This window comes from Peromyscus leucopus, chromosome 1, assembly GCF_004664715.2.
Source record: "Peromyscus leucopus breed LL Stock chromosome 1, UCI_PerLeu_2.1, whole genome shotgun sequence".
In the NCBI taxonomy this organism is placed as follows: domain Eukaryota; kingdom Metazoa; phylum Chordata; class Mammalia; order Rodentia; family Cricetidae; genus Peromyscus; species Peromyscus leucopus.
The window spans coordinates 106,089,239-106,111,849 of NC_051063.1; the positions used below are offsets into that span (position 1 = coordinate 106,089,239).

The window sequence follows — 22,611 nt, forward strand, 5'->3', positions numbered from 1 at the left end:
TTGGCAGCAATTAACCATGCAGCTCACACATGATTGAGCCGGTATGATAATGAGTATTCAGAGACAGGTTGCCTGGGCGGCACTCACCAACTTAAGACAGAGCACCTGTGTGGCCTGGGCAGGTGTCTCCATGACGGGGAAGGTGACCTGCTGACGCCCCACGCAACCCAAGTCAGAAGCTCATTTTTTAATAAAAGGGGGACCTGTAGGGCCCTGGCCCCTGTTTTGGGTAACTGTTGCCTTGCTTGTGGACCTTAACCTTGATATCCTCCCGATTCCCTGCCAGATTCCACCCTCCTGAATGCTTAAGGGAAGTTCCTTGTCTGTGTATCCTGAATAATGGGCGTTAACAGCTTAGATGCAAGATTGTAAAACATCAGTAGTGAACTTCTGCCCTCTGGGGTCCTCCCGATTGTGCTGTAAGCCTGTATTTAACTTCCTACCCCCTTCAAGAAATGACATTCGACATTTAAAATTTATATATATATTGAATGAATACTGCGAATGTAATCTATGAATACCACAAATGTGATTAATATCATGGGTGTAAGTAATTAAAAAAAAAATCACTCTTCACTCTAGCCCAAGGGAAAGGGCATATTTGATGCCGAAATCAATCAGTTATCCTTTTCAAACCTCTTCTTAGTTAGCTTTAAATAATTATCTGTTAAGAGATACAGAGTTTATAGGTGATGCCTTGCAAAGATTTGGCATCTTGTTGCATTACATCCATGCTCAACATGAACTCTGGCATTTAACTATATTTCCTAGGCAATGTCTGCTGCCATCATTATGGCTTCTACATTGTGTCTGGGGTTTTGTTCGCTGCTTTTGTTCCTCTAGTTGTGTGTCTTTTAACTTTTCTGTTTTGTTGTGGTGCTATGCTGGAGCACATTGGTTGAGTTTAGAATGTTAACCCTACTTTGTATGCCTGAAGGAAATCCTCTTGGTCATAATAAATTATTTTTACCATATTACTGTATTCAATTTGTTTAAAAATTTAGAGAACGTTTTGCTTTTATTTTCATGGGGAATATTGGTCTGCAGTTTTGTTTTCTTGCCGCTGTCTTTTTTGTGTTGAGGGTGATGAATGTATGTGTGTGTGGTTTTCCATATTCGTGTGTTTGGAGGCTAGAGAAGGATGTTAGGAGGCCTCCACTATCACCTCTGCCTTATCCCTTGAGCCGGGCTCTTCCCCAGTTTTTGACTAGGCTGGTAGCCAGCTAGCCCAGTGGCCTTTAGTTTCCACTATTACCCCCCAGCACTAGGGTTACAGGCTCATAAGGCCATGCCCTGCTTTTATATAGAAGCTGGGGATCCAAACTCAGGACCCAGGCTTTCCCAGCATGCAGCCTTCCCTGCTGAGCTGTCTCCGTGTTCTCATTAGCTTGCTTTTCATTTGGTTTTTGTTAGAGTGCTGCCTTGCTACTTTCCCAGCAGGCAATGTTCTTCCTCTGTTTTCTGTAGGAAATGTTGAGTTGGTTGTAGTTTTCTTTGTAAATTCTGAGCTAGAAATGCAGTTTCAACAGTTATGGCATTGTTCTGGGTATCATCTTGTCGTCTTTGGTAGCTAACTGCATTCTTGCAGGGACTTTCATTCAAGAGGATTCTAAAGGTTATGTAGTGTTCCCTTTTCACTTCTAAATTACAGTTCTGTGATGAACACTCCATGTCTTAGTTGGCGTTCATATCTCCTATCTTAGAAGAAGTTCCAGTTTGGAGCATCTGCCTGTAAAAACCAAATTTTTAGATTTGTAAGAATCTTGCAATGATCATTCAGAATTTCCCCATAGGTTCCTCCCTGTTTTCACTAATGATGACATCTTCTGCACCCATGGTGCAGCTGACATGCTGTGTAGGCAGAGCTAAGACTGTAACATTAATATGACACTGTTAACTCCTGACTGTTCAGATTTCACCAGTGTTTTCACTCAAGCCTAGCCTAGGCTACTTATTGAGTTCAAGGCCAGCCTAGGATACATAGCAAAACCCTTTCCAAAATAAGTAACGTAATTAATAACTCTTTCAGGTTGATTTTTGCGTCTTTTACCCTCTTTTAGTGTCCTTTACACTGCAGTGCTGTGTAGTCGGGTTCATGTGGTATTTGGCCGTCTTAGCCCTGGCATGAGCCATCTCTCACCAGAGCCCTGCTCCTTAGGTTGGCTGATGGTGTTCAGAAATAAGATCTGGTCACTGGGTGTGCTTTGTGCTTTTAAAGCCCTCTCAGTGGACATGGCTATCTCTGTATGAATGTATATCTATCTGTAGTAAAATAAACATGAGTTCATAATAATGTTTTCAATCCTAATGCCACAGAGTTTATTCTGGCTTTCTCATTCACTTTGTTTATTTGCAGTATCTTTTTCTGATAGTGAGAAACCTGGCTCTCATTAAGTACGATGTATTTGTCTATTAAGTCCTGGCATATGTGTAAAAAGTGGTTCTGATTTCTTCTTCCATTTGTTTTGTTATTTTAATTATTAATGTATATTAAATCTCAATATTAATGGATTTCACTATGACATTTCCACGTATACATATATCATGCTTTCATCATCTCTACCCTCCCAAATACTCTCCCTTAGCCCCTCCCCAACCCCCTTGCCTGAGTAATCACTACTACTTTTGGTTCATCTGTTACATTGTTTTCATTTTAGCTTTTGCTTATGAGAGAAAACATACAATTACTCTTTCCCATTGTTAGTTAGATTTTTTTTCAGCTTTAATTGGTGGGTTTTGTTTATTTATTTTTATGTGTATAGGTAAATGTTTTTTGCCTATATGTGCATCAGCATACTGCATGTGTTCCCGTTGTCCATGGAGGACAAAAGAGGGCGTCAGATTCCTAGAATTGGAGTTACATGAAAATGTGAGCCACCATTTGGACGTTGAGAATCAACCTTGGCTCTTCTGGAAGAGCAACCAGTACTTTTAAGTACTGAGCTGTCTTTCTGGTCCTTATTAATTTTATATATATATATTTCTATGTACAAGTTCTTTTCCTGATATGTATTTGAGGAAAATATTCTTTGAGTCTGATACTTACATTTTTTCCTTGTAAAAAACAACTTGTTTCAAAGATTATTTTTGTTTTATGTATATGAATATTTTGACTGTGTGTATATGTTTGTACCACATACATGTCTGGTGCCATTGGAGGTCAGAAAGGGGCTTTGGATCCCCTGAGACTGAAGTTACAGGTAGTTGTAAACCATCTGGTGTGTGGTGCTGGGAACCTAACCCAGGTCCTCTGCAAGAGCAGGAAGTGCTCTCAACCGTTGAGCCAGCTCTCCAGCCTGCAGTTCGTTGTTCTCAATGTTGATATTTAAAAAGAAAAAAATAAAAATAAAAAAATAAATAAAGTTGAATGAATTGGTATATATGTTTTTGCATGTGGTTTCGTGGGGGGGGCTTTGGGTTTGTTTGTTTGTTTGTTTGTTTGTTTGTTTTTTGACACAGGGTTTCTCTGTGTAGCACTGGCTGGCTAGAACTTGCTTCGTAGCCCAGGCTGGCCTCAAACTCACAGAGGTCCATCTTCCTCTGCCTCCCGAGTGCTGGGACTAAAGGCGTGCGCCACACTCACCTTGTTTTTTAAGACAGGATTTGTTCCCGTGCCCCGGCTACAGCCATGTGCCCCTGGCTGCCATCCCCAGCTTTGTTCTGGTTTTCACAGGCGTTCTGGGGATTGAACACAGGTCCTCGGGCTTGCGTGGTGAACACTCGACCGACTGAGCCATCTCCTGGTCCTCTGATGTATTTTTTCTTTATGTTTTCTGGCTTTTCTGTAGTCTTTATAAGAATATCCTGTCTAATTCAAGATTACAGACATTTTCTGCTGTTTTTTTCTAGAAGTTTTAGAGTTTGGGCTTTGTGTGTAGATCTGTGATGGTTTCAAGTTCTTGTTATTTTTTTTTTTAACTGAATGAAGAAAAAGTAAAGCATTCCCCCAAACTGATGTTCAGTTGACAGAACAGTATTTGGTGACCAGCCTTTCCTTCCCCCATTACTCTCCCTGACGTGTTTGTCTAAAGTCAGCTGACCATATGCACATGCATCCGTTTCATCTCCGTCTCATGGACCTGTCAGTCTGTCTTCCCAAGCTGCCGTTGTTGTAGGTTTGTCTAGAAAGCCAGGTAGGGCAAATACTCTTTTTATAAAGTTCCTGTTTTTTACCCTACACCCCAGGTTCTTTATATTGCCGAATGAATTTTATAACTTGCTTGTCAGTTTCTACCATAGAACCTGTTGGAATTTTAACAAGAATTTGTGGAGAATTGCCCTCTTAACAATGTTGAGGTCTCTAAGCCTGCGAATGTGACATTTATGTTTTATGTAGACTTTTCTTTGATTCTCTCAATAATGTCTTCAAGCTCCTTTCTTAGAGATAGTCTAAGTTTTTGTGGGAGTTCGGGCAAGCCCAAGGCATCATGACACATTCAGGTGGGTGTTGGAGTACACCCCACAAACCCTGGTTGGAGGGACAAGACAGGCCATGCAGTACTAGCAACAGTTTGTTCTGGTCTTAGGGTATTGCCTCTTCCTAGTCTCTGGGATTTTATCACAAATGGATGTTAAATTTTGGGAAAGCTAAGGCAAGAGGATCAGGAATTTAAGGTTAGCCTGGACTAATGAGAAAGTCCTTGTCTCCAAAAAACTGGTAATAAGTGTAACTGCTTTTGAATGTTTGTCGTTTGTCTGTGACTAGTATATTAGAATGCTGTTCATTCTAATTTATTTCTACTGTATCTTAGAGTTTTATTCTATAGTTATAATTTTCATTTTGTAGATTTCTTGGGTTTTTTATGCAGATAATCATCTATAAATTTAGATTTTGATGGGGAAGTTTGTTGTTGCTGCTGCTGTTTTTGAGACAAAGTTTTGCTCTGTAGCCCATTCTGGCCTCAAACTTGCAGCAATCCTCCTGCTTCAGCCTCCCAAGTGGTAAGTATCTCAGGCCTGTGACACCCCACCCAGCTTATGTTTGGATAATTCTAAATTCTCTGCTCATTTCACTGGCAGGAACCTCTGTATACCAAACTGAGCACACAGGGGTTCTTGCCTTGTGCCTAGTGTGAGGGAGAATGTTGCCCTTGCTTCATTAAGTATGACATTAGCAATGGTCTGCACTGGTTTAGGATTTAATCCTTTCTAGTTTCTGGGAGATTTTTAAATCATGACTGGCTTAAATGGTTTTCTGCATATAGTGAAGCAATCATGGTTTTCTCACTAGTTTGAAATTTAATAAAACAAACTACATTGTTTTAGCTTCAAATTTAATATTTTTTGCAATACTGGTGATTGAACCTAAGCCCTCATGCATGCATATATTACTCTTGCATTTTCATAGTAGAACCGATGACACTTTGCAATCCTTTTGTGTCATGTTAGATTGGATCTGGGGATGTGGCTTTTATTTTTGTTAGGGATACTGAGATGCAGTGAGATTTTGGTATAGGGTAGGGTAGCCTTGCATAGTCACCTGCTCATTGCCCGTTTGTCCTCACTCACATCTTGACTAGAAACAGAAACCTCCTAGATATTCTCATTAATCTCGACTCTCTAAGATTTTCTCTCCTTTTACTGATTATTAGAGCAGTGTGCTTTCCGTCTGAGCATATTCCTGAGTGGCGCTCAAGTGTTTGTCTGGTACTGCTAACATCGTCGTTGGCTTGTGGTTGCCCATATGTTGACGCCTCTTTCCTAGAGAGTGAGTCGTATTCTCCAAGTCTTCATGGATTGAGCAATATTGCATAGCTCCCCGGATAGCCTGAATGTAATTTGTAGACTTTGAGACTTGACTTTGGAGAATGTATTTTAGCAGGTAGTCAGTCCACTTGCTTAAGCTCAGAGTGCCATGCCTCTGGTTGACATGGCTTTGATTTCCAGCTTAACTTTTCACTCTTAATCATTAGCAACTTTGTGTTCATCTATACGTGTGTGGAATAGGGTTCAGTTTGAGAGTTCAATGAACAGAATTTGGGGTGCCTGTTTTCTGTCTTCCCCAATTCTGGCATCCTTGTGCCATTTCTGATTCCTCTAGGTGGAGACACTTGGCTCTCTGCTGGTCTCCAGAGCCACTCTCAAGGCAAAGTCTCAGAATAAGGAGGGAGAGTTGCCTGTGTGTATTGTGTTCATCCCAAACTTGGACTGCTCTTCAAAACAGCGCACGTTGATCACTCTAGAAACCATGCAGGATCTTCACATATTTAATTTCTTAGAAGACTAGTTTGTAGGTATTTATTCTTATTTAGAAGCCCAATTCTTTTTATATTTTAAATTAAAGAAAACTTTAATTTTCTGCCCACACCTGAGTTCGGGCCTGATAGTACTACTGAGTCTATGAAATTAATAAATTGGGTGAAATCTTTTCTAAGGAAGCGTTTTCTCTTTCTTAATGATTGACTACATGTAACTGGAAGAAAAACAAACTATAAACTACATTTGGAAGCAATTTGTTAACTTCCACAGTTGTGAGACATTTTCCAGATTGTTAGTTACTTCCAGTTGTGGGTGATGACTACAGATAAGATAAAATCTGATGTAGATCACTAATTCCTCAAATGTTTTGGTCTTAGGACCCTTTAATATGTTAAAAATTGTGATAATCTCTAAGAACTTAGGCTACGCTATTATGTTGGAAGTCAAATATGAGAAAATTTTAAAAGATGTTTTCTAATTAATTTTAAATGCCAATAGCAAATCTATGTTAGTATAACAGACTTTTATGAGAAATACGTTTTTTTTTTCTTAAAAAAAAAGTGGAGGTTTTGTTTTGGTTTTGTGACTGTAACTTTATCAAACTGAGTTCTTGCTTAATAAAAGATGGATGAGATGGCTCCCTGGGTAGAGGCACATGCCAGCAAGCCTGATGAGCTGAGTTTGGTCCCTGAAACCCACATGGTGGAAGGAGAGAATTGACTCCCAAAGTTTCTTCTCACCCTGACATGGGTGCTGGCATACTCGCACGCACGCACGCACGCACGCACACAGGCACATATGAATACATATAACAATTTCTGAAAGGCCTCTAGAGTTTCTCATCCAGTTTGGCAGTAAGTCCTTGGCAGTATCCTGCAGACTTTCCTGTGCTCCACACAGAGAACATGACCGACCATGAAAGGGGCCCAGCTGCTCAGTGTGACTACACACGTTTGAAACCTTCATTATCCTAGGGCCATATTTTAGGAACTTATGTCTGAGGGTTTTTAGCTCCAGTGTGATCTATGAGAAAATACTTGTTTGTATTAATATACTATTTATAGATCAATCTGCCATTTTTAAATGAGTATTTAACGTTACCCATGATTTTTTAAAAGCCCCATAAACAGGAATGTGTGCTTGCAAACATGCATGTCTGTGATTTCTGAGTGTTGTGTGAAATCTAATTAAAAGTGATAGCTGTGTGACGTTAACTGTACTTGGAGTAAAGAGATAACTTGAGCATGGCAGCCCGTAGAAGATACTTACATTACGTTAAGAGCTGTGATCAGCTTGCCTTTGGAGTATGAGCAGGGAACAGAGCCACGGCACATGGGCAGGGTTTGTTTACTCCTCAGAAACGGGAGCCAACAATCCTGGTTTGAGCTAATGGATCTCGTTCTGTAAGTGGGCCAGTTTCCTCACACGGACCATAACACAAACACACTTTACTCATGCCTTCCTGGCTTAGCCTTGTAGTTAGATTAACTTGTAAGTTTTGTGCTTTGGAACAGAAAACATTCCCAATTTGAGTGTGCACCCTAGAACACAGCAAGTTAACTCCGCCCGCCCCCCCCCGCCAGGTTGTGTCTACTTAAAAACGCCTCCCCCCACTTTCTTTGTCTGCCCAAGTAAACTTCTGTTTGAATATTTTGTGAAAAAAATTGGGCTAAGGCAATTGAGCATCTATATCTTTCTGAAAAATCTACTTCTGAAGAGTTTACTTATTTTCCCCTCAGTGATGTCTGAAGACCCAAAGATTTCTGATCACACTAAAGAAAATCTTACCGGGCTTGGTTCTCTCCCACCCCCAAATAATAAACCAACTCATTGTCCCATTTCCTCAATTTTTTTAATTATAAAAGATATAATGGGCCGGTTGGTGGTGGCGCACGCCTTTAATCCCAGCACTCGGGAGGCAGAGCCAGGCGGATCTCTGTGAGTTCGAGGCCAGCCTGGACTACCAAGTGAGTCCCAGGAAAGGCGCAAAGCTACACAGAGAAACCCTGTCTCAAAAACAAACAAACAAACAAACAAACAAACAAAAAAACAAAAAAAAGACATATAACGGAACATTTCTAATTGCACTGATTAAAAAATTGTATTTATTTATTCATGTGCCGTGGTGTGTATGTGGAGGCCAGACAACAGATTTGTGGAGTCACTTCTTTCCTCCTTCCGAGTAGTTCCAGGACTTGAACACGGGTCATGAGGCTTAGTGGCAAACACCTTACTTACTGAGCCAACCTACCAACCAGTTTTAGTCTTTTTATTTATTTATTTATTTATTTATTTATTTATTTATTTATTTATTTATGACGCTTTTCTTTCCTTTTTAAATAAAATTTTATTTCTATCTTATGTGCATTGGTGTTTTTGCCATGGGTGTCGGGTCCCCTGGAACTGGAATTACAGTCATTTGTGAGCTGCCATGTGGGTGCTGGGAATCGAAACTTGGGAAGAGCAGTCAGTGCTCTTAACCACTAAGCCATCTCTCCAGCCCCATGCAGACATTTTTTAAATGTTTAGTATAGTTCATTGGTATTAAATACATTCATAATGGTGTACAGCCACCCCCACCATCTGTCATCAACGTTTTTATCTTGTAAAACTGAACGTCTGTAGCTGGTAAGTACTAACTCCACATTCTCCTTCATTCCCAAGCCCTGCCACCATGCTGTCTGTGATCCATGTTGCTGTCTGTGATCCATGTTCGTTCTCATGACTTATCCTTCCCACACCTGCTGGCAAGGAGTCCAGGGCCTTGTCTGTGGTAGGCATGTGCTCCACCACCGAGCTACATTCCCAGCCAGATTTTGACTATTCTAAGTACCTCACGTAAATGGTGTCGGACATAGAGGGACTGTTTACAGCTTATTCATTTCACATAGCCTAATAATCTTAGAGTCTTTCCATGTTATTGCATATGCCAGGATTCCTCTTTCTTAAAGCAGAATAATATTCTATGTATACACTGCATTTTGCTTTTCCACAAATCTGTCATTGGGTACTTGGACTCTTCCACGTTTTAGAACATCATTGACTTTTGGGTCTTTGTTTTGATGGTGTTTTGGCAAAACATAATAAATACATAAGTTAGTAGTAAGTCTCATAAATGTTTACAGTGTTCAAAAAATTACTTAGGAACATTCTTTTTAAGGGCATATTTCCTAGATTTTTCAAGCCTAATGTAATGGTTAGGAAGTACAGTTTTGTACTGTTTTCTTGGCTGGTGTGTCCTTAGTGGATTATCGTGCCACCTGTTTAGAATGATTATTTCAGGGACGAAGAAGAAAGCATTCTGGGTGAGAAATGATTGCCGCAGAGTACCTTCAACACAATTGCCCAGAATCATTTTTTTTTGACCGTTGCTTCTACAGGTCATGTGCGCCACATCTCACTCAATTTCTAGGTTTCCTTATTATCTATAAATCAATTTAGGATTGACTTCTACCTTTAAGAAATTTCCAGTAGCTTCTTCCACATTTTGTTAATTTTTACTTTATTAAATAAGTATATTTTTCTATTATAATTTTAATTAGCTATGCCATACTTTTGGAAAAGACAAAAATTTACCAGGCATAGCCAAATTTCAGTTTGATTAATACTTATATCATGGAAAATCATGATATTATTGATACTATGTAATAGAGACCAGCAAAGATACATTCTTCTAGGGCATGTTTATATGTGCAGGCACAAATAGCTACACTGTGCAGTCAGGATGTCAGATTTATTATTATTGGAAGCAATAAGATATTTGAATAAAAAGGAATTTGTTCCCTTTTGCACACATGGGTGTGCATGGGTGTGTGTGTTTTCGTGTGTTTGTGTTATGCATACATGTCACGTGTGTGTGTGTGAATGCGCATGTACATCAGAGGCCCAGGGTTGACATCAGGATTTTTCCTCAATCCTTTTCTATCTTTTCATTGAACTCAGAGCTCACTGATATGGCTAGTCTAACTAGCCAGCTTGCTCGGATCCCCATCTCTGATTCTGTCTCTGCCCTTCTCAGCAAGACAGGCCCTCCTGACGTTGCTCAGGTGCTGGAGATCCAGATTCCAGTCTGCTTTGATTGCTCATGTCGCAGAGGCTGGCTTTTGTTTCTGGAGGTTCGTTCTTCCCTGTCAGCAAAGCTTCTCATTCCTTTTCTTTCTTGTTTTTCAAGACAAGGTTTCTCTGTGTAGCCCTGGCTGTCCGGGAACCCCCTCTGTAGACCGGGCTGGCCTTGAACTCATAGAGATCCCCTGCCTCTGCCTCCTGGGTGCTGAGATTAAAAGCATGGGCCACCACTGCCGGCCCTTTTCTTGTCTTATTGCCTTGGTGAGGACTTCTGGTCCACAGACGTTAAGTGAGAGCAGTAAAGGCAACTTCTCGTCTGTTCTTGTTCTTTGTTTCTGAAACTTTCGTGTCTTTATATCATGAATAAACAGTGTGTTTTGTATGTCTTTAATGTGTACCTTTATTACCTGTACACATCCATTGATAGCAGATGCCTTTCTTCCTTAGCTTGCTGTTGTGATGTTGTGTTTGAATGGTAACCGGCCTGGATCTCTGGAGTAAATTCCATTTGACTGTGATATATCATTCTTTTACATCACTAGGTTTCATTGCTGGTATTTTGTGTTATCCTTATCTACTTGGGGTGTCCAGTTTGTGCTCACATGACACAGTTAATGTCCCCTCCACTTCTTATTACTACAAGAGATTTGAGTTCCTAGGAAAGGTTCATTTCTACTTATTCTTGCTTATTTCTGTCTTCTCTCCATAGAATTGATAGCTGCTGATAATTACTCAAAGATCTGTAGGTTAATGAGTATTTGGCCATTATTTGTTTGAAACATGGTGGATATGCAGTTACAGCTACGGCTTTCTTTATATTCATAATTTACCTGTGATTTTACTTACTTAGAAAAAAGAAAGTGAAGGTCTACGATTAAAAATTTTGGTGCTTCGAAATGAACTGGAAAGACAGAAGAAAGCATTGGGACGGGAGGTGGCCTTCCTGCATAAGCAACAGATGGCTCTCCAGGACAAAGGTGAGTAGTGGCGCCATAGAGACAAGCCTCACCCAAGCACAGTAGTTGTCTTCTTTCCATAGGCTCAAATAGACATCTTTGCAGACGTTTCTTCTTTAATTTTTAAAATATTTTTGAAATATCTTGGTGGAGGTAACATGCATAATTATGTACTACAACCATTATTTATGTACTACAACCATATATTGAGATATATGTAACTTTACTTTTCACAAGGTGAACACACATGTAAGTAGAATTTCAGTAAGTAAAACCATTAGTAAAGACTCGAACCCTGTGGTACCTTCTGGTGCTTCCTGCCATTCACCACAATTCCAGCCACACTAACCAGGTACCTTCACTTATGTCCTCAGGGATTGGTTTAACCCAATTTTGCACTTTATAGAAATTATATGTACACTTTGTGTAGTAGCTTTTTCAACATGTTTCTTAGAGTCATCCTTGCCTTCATGTAATTATAATTGGTTCTTAAAGCCAAAGCGTATTCCATTATACAGATATGTATTTATTTATTTGCTTTCACTGTTGGTAATTTCCAGTTTGAGACTACTACAGTTATTCCTTCCATGCATATTCTAGTGCATGTTTCTTTCTTTTTTTTTTAAGAATTATTTATTTATTATGTATACAATGTTTTGCCTGCATATGTGCATGCAGGCCAGAAGAGGGAACAGATCTCATAGATGGTTGTGAGCCACCATGTGGTTGCTGGGAATTGAACTCAGAACCTTTGGAAGAGCAGCCAGTGCTCTTAACCTCTGAGCCATCTCTCCAGTGCGTGTTTCTTAATGTAGATAAATGTGCACTTCCATTGGCTAGAAACCTAGGAGTCCAACTGCGGGATTGTAGGGTGGCTGTCTCTCTTCAGCTGTAATGGATGGTGTTTAAAGCTTTTCCAAAACAGCGTTTCCTTGCAGGGCCTCCATCTTTGCCCGCATCCTGGTCTGCGTATAGCATTTGGTCTTTGTATGGTGTGTGGGGTATGCCCTCATAGCTCTGAGTTCTATTCCCACGAACGCTGTTCTACATACTTTAAATGAGTCTTTTGTAAAGTGTCGGTTGAGGTCTTTTGACTATTTTTTAAATTTCTGTACTGCCAGTTTACAGAGTTCCTTGTTCTTCACCGGTGTAGGGAATTTCTTTGGCGTGCACGTTAGGAGCATGTTCTCCATCCTGTGGCTTGCTGCCGCTTCCGTTCTCTTAGTCTACATTTGAGGCTCTGGGGTCTAGTCTAAGAAACATTGGCCTGTTTGACATCCTTAAAGGTGTTCCTCTGTGTTTTCTTCAGAACGCTTTACTGTTTTCCTGTCCACGTTTATATCACCAGTCCCTCTGGAAGCGACGGTCGTGTGTCTATAAGTTAGAATTAGCATTCTGCTTTTCAGAGACAAACTGAGCCTTGCAGTTCACGTTCATGTGAGTTAGGTCACTGTAGCCTTGCGCCAGCTCCCTTAAGGACCCTTCGCTCCAGTCCGTTCATCTACTTTTCAGTTTCTATATGTTTTTATTTTTCTCATATCATACTTCGTTTTGATGTTTGTCAAAGTTCTTCAATTTAGTTGTTTTTCTTCCAAATCATCTTGGTTATTTGCATCATCATACAAATTTCTAGACAAAACAGAAAGCCTTGCTATGAGTTTGATGGGACTGCATTGAATTTATCTGTCAGGATAACCGTGAGAACTAGAATCTCAGGCTTTGTCTACCGCCGCCGCAAGAAAATCCCATGTGCCATTGTTCGTTAGATCTTCTTTACAAAGTTCTGTTGAGACAGTGATGCATGGGCCTTTGCTCAATTGAATTTACTCAGATTCTCTGATGCTTTGTAAGACTATTGTAGTTCTGTTTAAGTTTATTTTCTACTTGTTGGTGGTATGTAAATTTACAGTTAGCTTTTTTCTAAATGATACTGTTTTTATATTATGTTCAAAAGAAAAATTTTGCCTGGAGAGATGACTCAGTGGTTAAGAGCACAGGCTGCTCTTGTAGAGGACCTGGACTTGATTCTCAATACCTACATAGCAATTTACAACCATCCATAATTCATTTCCAGGGGGCTCAGCGCCCACTTCTGACCTTCATGGGTATAAGGCACACATGTTATACAGAGACATACATGCAGGCAAAACACCTATATACATCGAATAATAAAATAATTTTTAAAAAATTCACTTTACCTGGGCAGTGTTGGTGCATGCTTTAATTCTAGCACTTGGGAGGCAGAGGCAAGCAGATCCTGTGAGTTCAAGGGCAGCCTGATCTACAAAGTGATGAGTTTCAGGACAGCCAGAGCTGTTACACAGAGAAACTGTCTTGAAAAGAAAAAAAAGAAAGAAAATCACTGTAAAAAGATACACTAATTTTTCATAATGTTTCTATAAGAGCAGAAAACTCCATATGTTCAGTGAACACTGCAGTTATAATATGGTCTTGGCTGAGTAGAGAAAGGATATGAATTACTTAAATTCATGAGCTCACAATGCTGGGACGAAAATACTTATGTGGCTTCGATAACTCTGAAGCACTATATAGAACTTGGGAGATGGCTCAGCTGGGTTGCTGAGTAGGCGTGATGACTTCAGTTCGAATCCCTAGTGTCCACATAGGAGGCTGGAGGGTAGCAGTCTGCACCTGCGACCCCAGTGCTGGAAAACAAACATGGAGGGATCCTTGGGGTGCTAGTCTGCTAATCTAGTCGGTCAGAGAGGGCCAGACCCAGTCTGAGAGCCTGTCTGCAGAGGTGAAGAGCGGAGGAGACAACCGACACCAACCTCTGGCGTCCATGATCTGATGCACAGGGACGCACACCCAGTCATACACATGCATACAAGACAACACAGCACACACATAAGTAATATGATGTGGAAAGCCCATGGGGCGTGTGTGATTCCACCGTGTGGTCAAAAGACAGGGATCTGTGCTTCCTTGACTATGTTCCTGTTAGATCTTTGCCCTCTATGATAGAAGAAAGTAGCAAGTGTCTTAGCACCAGACGAAAAGTGATGACATTTGCAGTGATTTCTATACCAGTAAGAAGAGAGGAGCCGGGCGGCGGTGGTGCACGCCTTTAATCCCAGCCCTCAGGAGGCAGAGACAGGAGGATCTCTGTGAGTTCGAGGCCAGCCTGGTCTACAGAGCGAGATCCAGGACAGGCACTAAAACTACACAGAGAAACCCCCATCTTGAAAAACAACCCCCCCCAAGGAAAAACAAAAGAAAATGAAAGGTGGATGGGGTGGGTATGATCATGATACATTATATATATGTATGATTGTCAATGAATACTAATTGCTGAGTTTTAGAGATGAATGTATAATAATATATGCTCATATTTATGAGTTTGTCTTTATAGGGAATATAATGTCAGACAGTATCATGTTTTCTGGTCTTTCTCTCATTTAATCATCACTAAGAGTCCTATGAGTTAAATATACTGTATCTTTTTAATGATAAAGACGTGGTATATTATTACCCATTTTACAGAGGAGGAGGATTTGTTCAAAGGCACGTAGAAAGTTGTGGCCAAGCTTGTAGGGTTATAGGTTTCTGTTCTGGTGTGTTGTTGGGACAGTCATGCTATGACATTCTTGGCTCTCTGTTTTATCCTAGAAAGAAAGAATGACCATGTCCAGGCTAGATGAGTATTTGGCATGATGGTCAGACCTATTGGTTTTCACACTGCTTTATACTTCAGCACCCTCCATTTACAGTGGAGATGGTGGTGGTGTGGCTCCCTATGTGTGGTTTTGAATTGAGAATTCTTTTATATTAGAGGCATCAGAAAGTTACGATCTAATGTTGATCCTATGGTAAATACAGAAAAGCACTGGACAGTGGACAGAGCATGTAGCTGGATGTAGGTAACCAGGTTTATTTACTGATAGGTCTTGTTATACTTTGGGGATACTCTTGTTTGCCAAAGTCATACTTGGTAGGCAGACACATCCAAGTCTGAGCCTGAGAGCCTGGTGAGGGGACAAGGTCAGGAATGTTTGATATTTGACCTTGATTTTGCTGCTGATTCTTCTGAGACCCTAAGGAATTACCTCTGCATCCTCTGACTCATCTGTTTGGTAGCATCACCACTGAGTGCAGGGTAGATACATGGTTTAGAAAATATTCTTTGCCAGCCTTGTTGAGAGTAGAGAATTGCCAGGGAGGAAATTATTCCAGCAAATAATCACTACTGTGATTAAAACCTAAACAGACTGGGAATGTTAAAGGAGCAGAGAGTCCATAGGCCCACGGGGTAGTTAGTTAGGACATTCCACTGTGATAACCTAATGGTTTAAAGCCAAGAGGACCAGAAGAAGAACATGGGAGCTTTTAACGTCGGCTGGGACATGGCCTGTAGCACACAAGCCCTAGAGAAACAGGGTGACGTTAAAAGGGCAAATGAAAGAATTAAGATACCCAGTTTTGGATGGTTATACAGTGAGCAAGGTAATAAGTAAGAAACTCAACAAATGGCTGGAGAGATGGCTCAGCACCTAGAGGAACTGAGTTCGGGTCCCAGCACCCGTGTCAGGTGGCTCACAGCCGCCTGGAATTCCAGCGCCAGGGCATCTGGTGCCCTCTTCCAGTTTCCATAGATACCCAGACAGACTCATAAATAAATCTAAAATTTCTTTTAAAGAATAAACCAGGAAATATTGCCACTAATTACTAGTGATGGTACAAGCTGTGGTAGCAGAAGCTAATGTTGGGAGGCCATTGTTTACAAGGACTGCTCGGGAGAGTTTTCCACAAGGAGCTCAGCCTTGGAAACTGGGAGATCCTGGTGGACTGGCAGGGGGCAGGGCTTGGCCTGTGGAATTGAAAACAAGTCCCAGAGCTAGAGTGCAGTGATGCCAGTGTGAGGTGGAGTTGAATGGAAAGGAGTTCAGGGTAGACTTAGAAATATTTCCTTGTTCCTGAATAAGATAAAGCTGAGAAAATTACAGCGTGGGCAGTTGGTTTACATGTTAATGATGGCCAGAATTCTTCAGCATCCTATTGTTTCCGTATCCTGTGAGGTGAGGTCATTATCCCAGTATTGGCATAATGACCTATTGGGAAATTTCCCATAATTTCCTGTTGGGAAAGGCTTGGGACTTACAGGGTCTGGTTTTCTCCAAGCGTGTGAAAGCAAACGAGAGAATCAGGATAGGATTGCTAGGCCAGGCACCTCCGTGTGCTTTGTGGTGATCTTTCAGTACTATTTCAAATCAGCTGTGTCGCTTTGTTCACCCCCTTGGGCCTTCATGGGGGTGTGCACAGAGAGTGCAAATGTTGGGGAAAGCGATGCCATCCCCAGTTAAGACTGCACTGGGTGGGTGGTCCACCGTGTTTGTAATTCCCGCACTCTGAAAGCTGGGCCTGGTTGTCCAGCCTCGGTACTGAGACCTTGTCTCGATAAAAAGAAGATGAAGTACAGACTTGTCTAGAGTCTTGAGTGTAGCACAGGTGATATTTTAGCCTAGATATTTGGTGGGCTCTCTAAATAGTCAAAGCCTCAACATCGAAGCTTCCATTCTGAGAACTAAAGTGAGCACCGCCCACAGCAGTTGGAACAGTTGTGTAGAGGTACGAACGGCACCTGCTGCTTCCATCCCTGCCACAAGGGACCAGTTCCTTAAAGGGAGGAAGATGTCTTCTCTTAGCAGTTCTGGCGGGAATTTAGTGTGCAGGCTCTTACGTGCTAGATAGTAAGTTTCAAAATTAAATAGTCAATTGCTGTTTTGTAAAATTCATAGTGAGAAAAAATTCACACAAAAAAACGCCTATTAACCCACGAGAAGGACAGCATCCTAATTCCTGGTACAGAAAAGGCAGTTTGGTAGAGAGAGAACTCGCACAGTCCAAGAATATTGATTTTAGTAATCTGACATCATGTGTAAAACTCAAAATGATGGTTTATTGGTTTTAACTGTAACTTTGACAGAAGCTGGCCAATGGCCAGACAAATTCTCTAGGGAAAGAAAGCCGGCAGAACCTGCATTTTGTTTTCTTGACGGAAGCAATATTTCTGTTCTTTGGCTGTCAGATGTATCAGCACCAACAGTGACATTTAGTTGTTAAAACTATAGTGCTTGCCTGTGTTCCCACTGCAGAGGCTCCATCTCAGCAGGGGGGAACGTTGGTATACGCCTAGATCGGGGGATAGTTCCGGAGGTAGTCTGGGAGATGGCAAACCAAGAATATATTTGTTTTCCTTCTCTCCCAAAGACCCACCAATGGAAGTGATAGGGACGTAACGGGTACATCCATAGTGATGGTGGGAACAAAGTAATCCTCACAGACACAGCGTAGAGAAGACTATGTGGAGGTAAAGTGCTGCTCTCCGACTTCCTGGCAGGAGTCCTCTGGAGTTTTAAATTTAGAGTCTCCAGGCGTGGTCATCAGGAGCTAAGAAGGGCAGTAGCTGGGAGTTGGGCCTGTGGCCCATTCCCTTCTGTTTATTGGAAGGAACTTCCGATAACATTTGTTTTCACTGTTTTCTGTATGTAATGAATTCTTGACTTTGTTTGGTCCCATGGAATAAGCATTTGGCATCCTAGAAAGGGAGAGTGGAGACAAAGTGCCTGGGCTGTAGAACTAACTTAGAATGAAAGATGACTAGACGGGACAGAACTACCCTGTGCTAAGACAATACCAAAGTAACTAACGCGCCCTCTTCGACAGTTGAAGTGTTTTAAAATGAAGTTAGTGTCCCCCGCACCCCCAACCAATATACCCCGAAGGAAAGCCGCATTGTTAACAATTCCTGCTACTTACACTAAACTGGTGCTGAGGAATGAGGCATTTTGCAAAAATAAATCTCTGTTGCTTCAAATGAAACCGATGCCAGTTGTCTATACTAATCAGTTATTCTGGTTGAAGTGAAGGGCAAGAAAAACTAAATATTTGATGAAGAAAGGCATGAACAGGGGCTGGAGAGATGGCGCAGTGGTTAAGAGCACTGGCTGGGTGGTGCACACCTTTACCCCCAGCACTCAGGAGGCAGAGGCAGGCGGAGCTCTGTGAGTTCGATGCTACACAGTGAGACCCTGTCTCAATTAATTAATGAGTTCTTTCCTAAGTGAGTGGGAGGCATGCAGAAGAGTTTAGGGTCGCTCTTCTTATTGGATCACAGTTCATAAGGCAAAGTCCTTTGAAAACTACAAAACTCAGTACGTCAGGGTCTCACACCGTTTCTCTTTGCCAGCGGACCTCTGGAGATGTAATCAGGCCTGGATGTCAAGAACACAAGCTCTCGTTTTCTCAGAGTAGGATGGGAAAGGATTTTATTATCACAAAACTGAGGTTCAAACACTTGATATAGTTGCAAAATTCAGGCATTTGAACGCACATCTTAATCATTAACATACTAAAGCAAACACTAAAAGGAAATTAAATGTTCTATAATAGGATTCAAGTATGAGCCTCTGAGATAAAATGTATAATAGTCCTACAAGCACATCCATAAAGCTGAGTTTTTATACAGCCATAACTTCAGACTGTCACCATGTAAAAATACTCATGACATAATATGGAAAAATCAGAATGCACATTTCCTGTGCCCTGTGATTTTCACTAAAATATATACAAGCAAGATGAAAGTTCATAAAACTGCTTATATGAACTGTAGTGTAACAGTCAAAATATAGGTAATTTTCCTGTTCTACATTTTATATTCTCAATAATGTTATGTAGAGTTTGTGGTTGAAAATAAGGTACCCAGTCTTTCAGGAGTGAAGTCTGAATTTTGAAAGTCTCATAAAGAATTCTTGGTCAGTGTCCAGAAACCTATGGGCAGAGTCTGAGTCCTGCTGTTTGACTTCTGTTAGAGGCTGGACCAATGTAAACTGAGCCAATAGCAGTTTATTCTGGTTAACTCATCCCCAAACCCTTTGCCTGATGTCCCTTGCCTGCTAACGCGTTTTACCCCTTCCCAGCCAGGAGACTGCGCTCTGTGTGTGTGATGGTGGAGCACGTGTGTGGATGTGGTGGGTCACGGGTGTGGATGATGGAGCACGTATGTGGATGTGGTGGAGCACATGTGTGGATGTGGTAGAGCATGTGTGTGGATGTGGTGGAGCATGTGTGTGCAGTGTTAGATTGGTCACTGACTCCTTCCTTCCTGCATGTGTGGATGGTTGAGCACGTGTGTGGATGGTGGAGCATGTGTATGCAGTGTTAGATTGGTCACTGACTCCTTCCTTCCTGCATGTGTGGATGGTGGAGCACGTGTGTGAATGGTGGAGCACATGTGTGGATGTGGTGGAACACGTGTGTGGATGGTGGAGCACGTGTGTGCAGTGTTAGATTGGTCACTGTCTCCTTCCTGCCTGCCTGTGTGAATGGTGGAGCACGTGTGTGGATGGTGGAGCATGTGTATGGATGGTGGAGCACGTGTGTGGATGGTGGAGCATGTGTATGGATGGTGGAGCATGTGTGTGGATGTGCTGGAGCATGTGTGTGGATGGTGGAGCACGTGTGTGGATGGTGGAGTGCGTGTGTGGATGTGGTGGAGCATGTGTGTGGATGGTGGAGCACGTGTGTGGATGTGGTGGAGCACGTATGTGTATGTGGTGGAGCATGTGTGTTCAGTGTTAGATTGGTCACTATCTCCTTCCTACATGTATGGATGGTGGAGCACGTGTGTAGATGTGGTGGAGCATGTGTGTGGATGGTGGAGCACGTGTGTGGATGTGGTAGAGCACGTATGTGTATGTGGTGGAGCACGTGTGTGGATGGTGGAGCACATGTGTGCAGTGTTAGATTGGTCACTGATTCCTTCCTTCCTGCATGTGTGGATGTGGTGGAGCATGTGTGTGGATGGTGGAGCATGTGTGTGGATGGTGGAGCATGTGTATGGATGGTGGAGCACATGTGTAGATGTGGTGGAGCACGTGTGTGGATGGTGGAGCGCGTGTGTGGATGGTGGAGGACGTGTATGGATGGTGGAGCATGTGTGTGGATGGTGGAGCACGTGTGTGGATGGTGGAGCACATGTGTGGATGTGGTGGAGCATGTGTGTGGATGGTGGAGCACGTGTTTAGATGTGGTGGAGCATGTGTGTGAATGGTGGAGCATGTGTGTGGATGTGGTGGAGCATGTGTGTGGATGGTGGAGCACGTGTTTAGATGTGGTGGAGTATGTGTGTGGATGATGGAGCACATGTGTGGATGGTGGAGCACATGTGTGCAGTGTTAGATCGATCACTGACTCCTTCCTTCCTGCATGTGTGGATGGTGGAGCACGTGTGTGGATGGTGGAGCACGTGTGTGGATGGTGGAGCGTGTGTGTGGATGGTGGAGCACATGTGTGCAATGTTAGATCGGTCACTGATTCCTTCCTTCCTGCATGTGTGGATGGTGGAGCACATGTGTGGATGGTGGAGCATGTGTGTGCAATGTTAGATCCGTCACTGTCTCCTTCCTTCCTGCATGTGTGGATGGTGGAGCACGTGTGTGCAATGTTAGATCGGTCACTGTCTCCTTCCTTCCTGCATGTGTGGATGGTAGAACACGTGTGTGGATGGTGGAGCATGTGTGTGGATGGTGGAGCACGTGTGTGCAATGTTAGATTGGTCACTGACTCCTTCCTTCCTGCATGTGTGGATGGTGGAGCGCGTGTGTGGATGGTGGAGCACGTGTGTGCAATGTTAGATCGGTCACTGACTCCTTCCTTCCTGCATGTGTGGATGGTGGAGCATGTGTGTGCAATGTTAGATCGGTCACTGTCTCCTTCCTTCCTGCCCCTTGTAGGAAGCGCATTTTCAACCGAGCACGGCAAGCTTCAGCACCAGAAGGAATCCCTGAGCGAGCTGAGGAAGGAGTGCACTGCGAAACGGTGAGCCGGCTTCTCTGAGTGTGAGCTCCTGCACAGGGGCCACGGGAAAAGCAGCACCCCGTTCACTGACTCAGCAGATACTTGTGACCACCTACTGTGTGTCTGTCCTGTGCTAGAAATGTCAACACTGTTTCTCAAGGCCCAGGCCACAGCACTGTGGCTGCTACTTCCGTCCTGGTCTCTCCTGTCTTCCAGGCAGTGCAGCTGGCTTGCTGTCCTCAGTGATTTCTTCAGACTTCTGCTTCTTGATAGCACACTTGATTACCTCAGCAATACCTAGAACGTTTCTCTAATCACCCGTCTCTCCAGCTTTCCAGGCCTGACCATCCCCCCCACCTTCAACCCCCACCCCCACCCCCAATCCTGCTATCAAGACTTTCCTCTTAAAATACCATCTTTCCCATATTTTTCTCGTCCCAATATGGTGACTCTGCTTAATTTTCAAATACCCTTTAACAAACTGGCATTGTACAGCTATAGTTAATTTTCGTTTTTCTCTCAACATAAAATGATGACAATTTCCCCTCTCTCCCAAATTCATGGTCACCTCTGTTCTTTCTCTTCCCTTCACTCACCTCTGGGGCAAGTTCTGTCATGTCACAGTTTTCCCTGAGGAACTTCAGTAGTTGAGAATCCTTAGACCTAGACAAAGCAGAGAATATCTGTTCTTACCCCAGTGTGCAGTAGGAAGGCGAGGCTCTGAGAAGTCGCTCTGTCCAGCTCACGGAGAGCCGCCGAGTGTTCAGTGCTCTTCGGACAGGAGAGTAGTCTGGGTTTTCCAACACACTAAACACACTGACTTCACAACACTTTTGAGCCCAGATTTTCCCGCAAGCAAAATTGTGTGTCTCATGAGTCCATCTTACCTGATACCTTGGGTTTTTGCTCGGCTGTATTTTATTATTTTTCTTATATTATAACATGGTGTTTCTCGAGATAGCTGTAACATGTAGCTGTGTAAGGATACTTTGACTTTTTTTTTCTTTTTCAATTAAGGAAATGCCATATATATAAATCCTGACATCAATCAGCTTCACTGAATTACTGGTTATTAAATGTTTACTAGGCCGCTCCAAATCTTGCTTCCCGATTGGGAGTGAGTATAGCTGTGATAGGGAGTGATAGCCCGCTGTGGTCACTGGAATAACTGAACAAACATTTGCAGAGCTCCTGGTATGGAGTGGGAGGTGCTCAGGGCATGGGTATTTGGTTGTTATATCCTTTAGAGCTTTTGGCACAGTGCTGGGCACACACAGGAGCCCACAGTATGGACTAAACACAACTGGCAGTGTTGGAAACGGGTCGGGACTCAGGGTGGCTCTCATTCTTGCCTCCACTGCTGAAATTCTCTGGCCAATTACAGACCATTTAATCTTCCCTGTATTAATTGGGTAGAAATAAGTGTTAGAAAACATACAAGCATTTTTTTCATGAATGTACTTTTCCTTTTTCCTCATTAGAGAACTCTTTCTGAAGACTAATGCTCAGTTGACAATTCGTTGCAGGCAGTTACTCTCTGAGCTTTCCTACATTTACCCTATTGATTTGGTAAGTT

The 22,611-nt window shown here is 42.4% G+C and overlaps 1 protein-coding gene across 1 annotated transcript in view; it reads left to right on the plus strand.

The window, feature by feature from the left end:
- The window catches only part of Uvrag (UV radiation resistance associated), a 269,111-nt gene that overhangs the window by 136,123 nt on the left and 110,377 nt on the right, over positions 1–22,611 (plus strand). Inside the window, exons 8-10 of the mRNA XM_028877489.2 lie at positions 11,114–11,240; positions 20,972–21,056; positions 22,517–22,604. Of these exons, the coding sequence (XP_028733322.1) occupies positions 11,114–11,240; positions 20,972–21,056; positions 22,517–22,604 (300 nt within the window). The remainder of the gene's footprint in view (positions 1–11,113; positions 11,241–20,971; positions 21,057–22,516; positions 22,605–22,611) is intronic.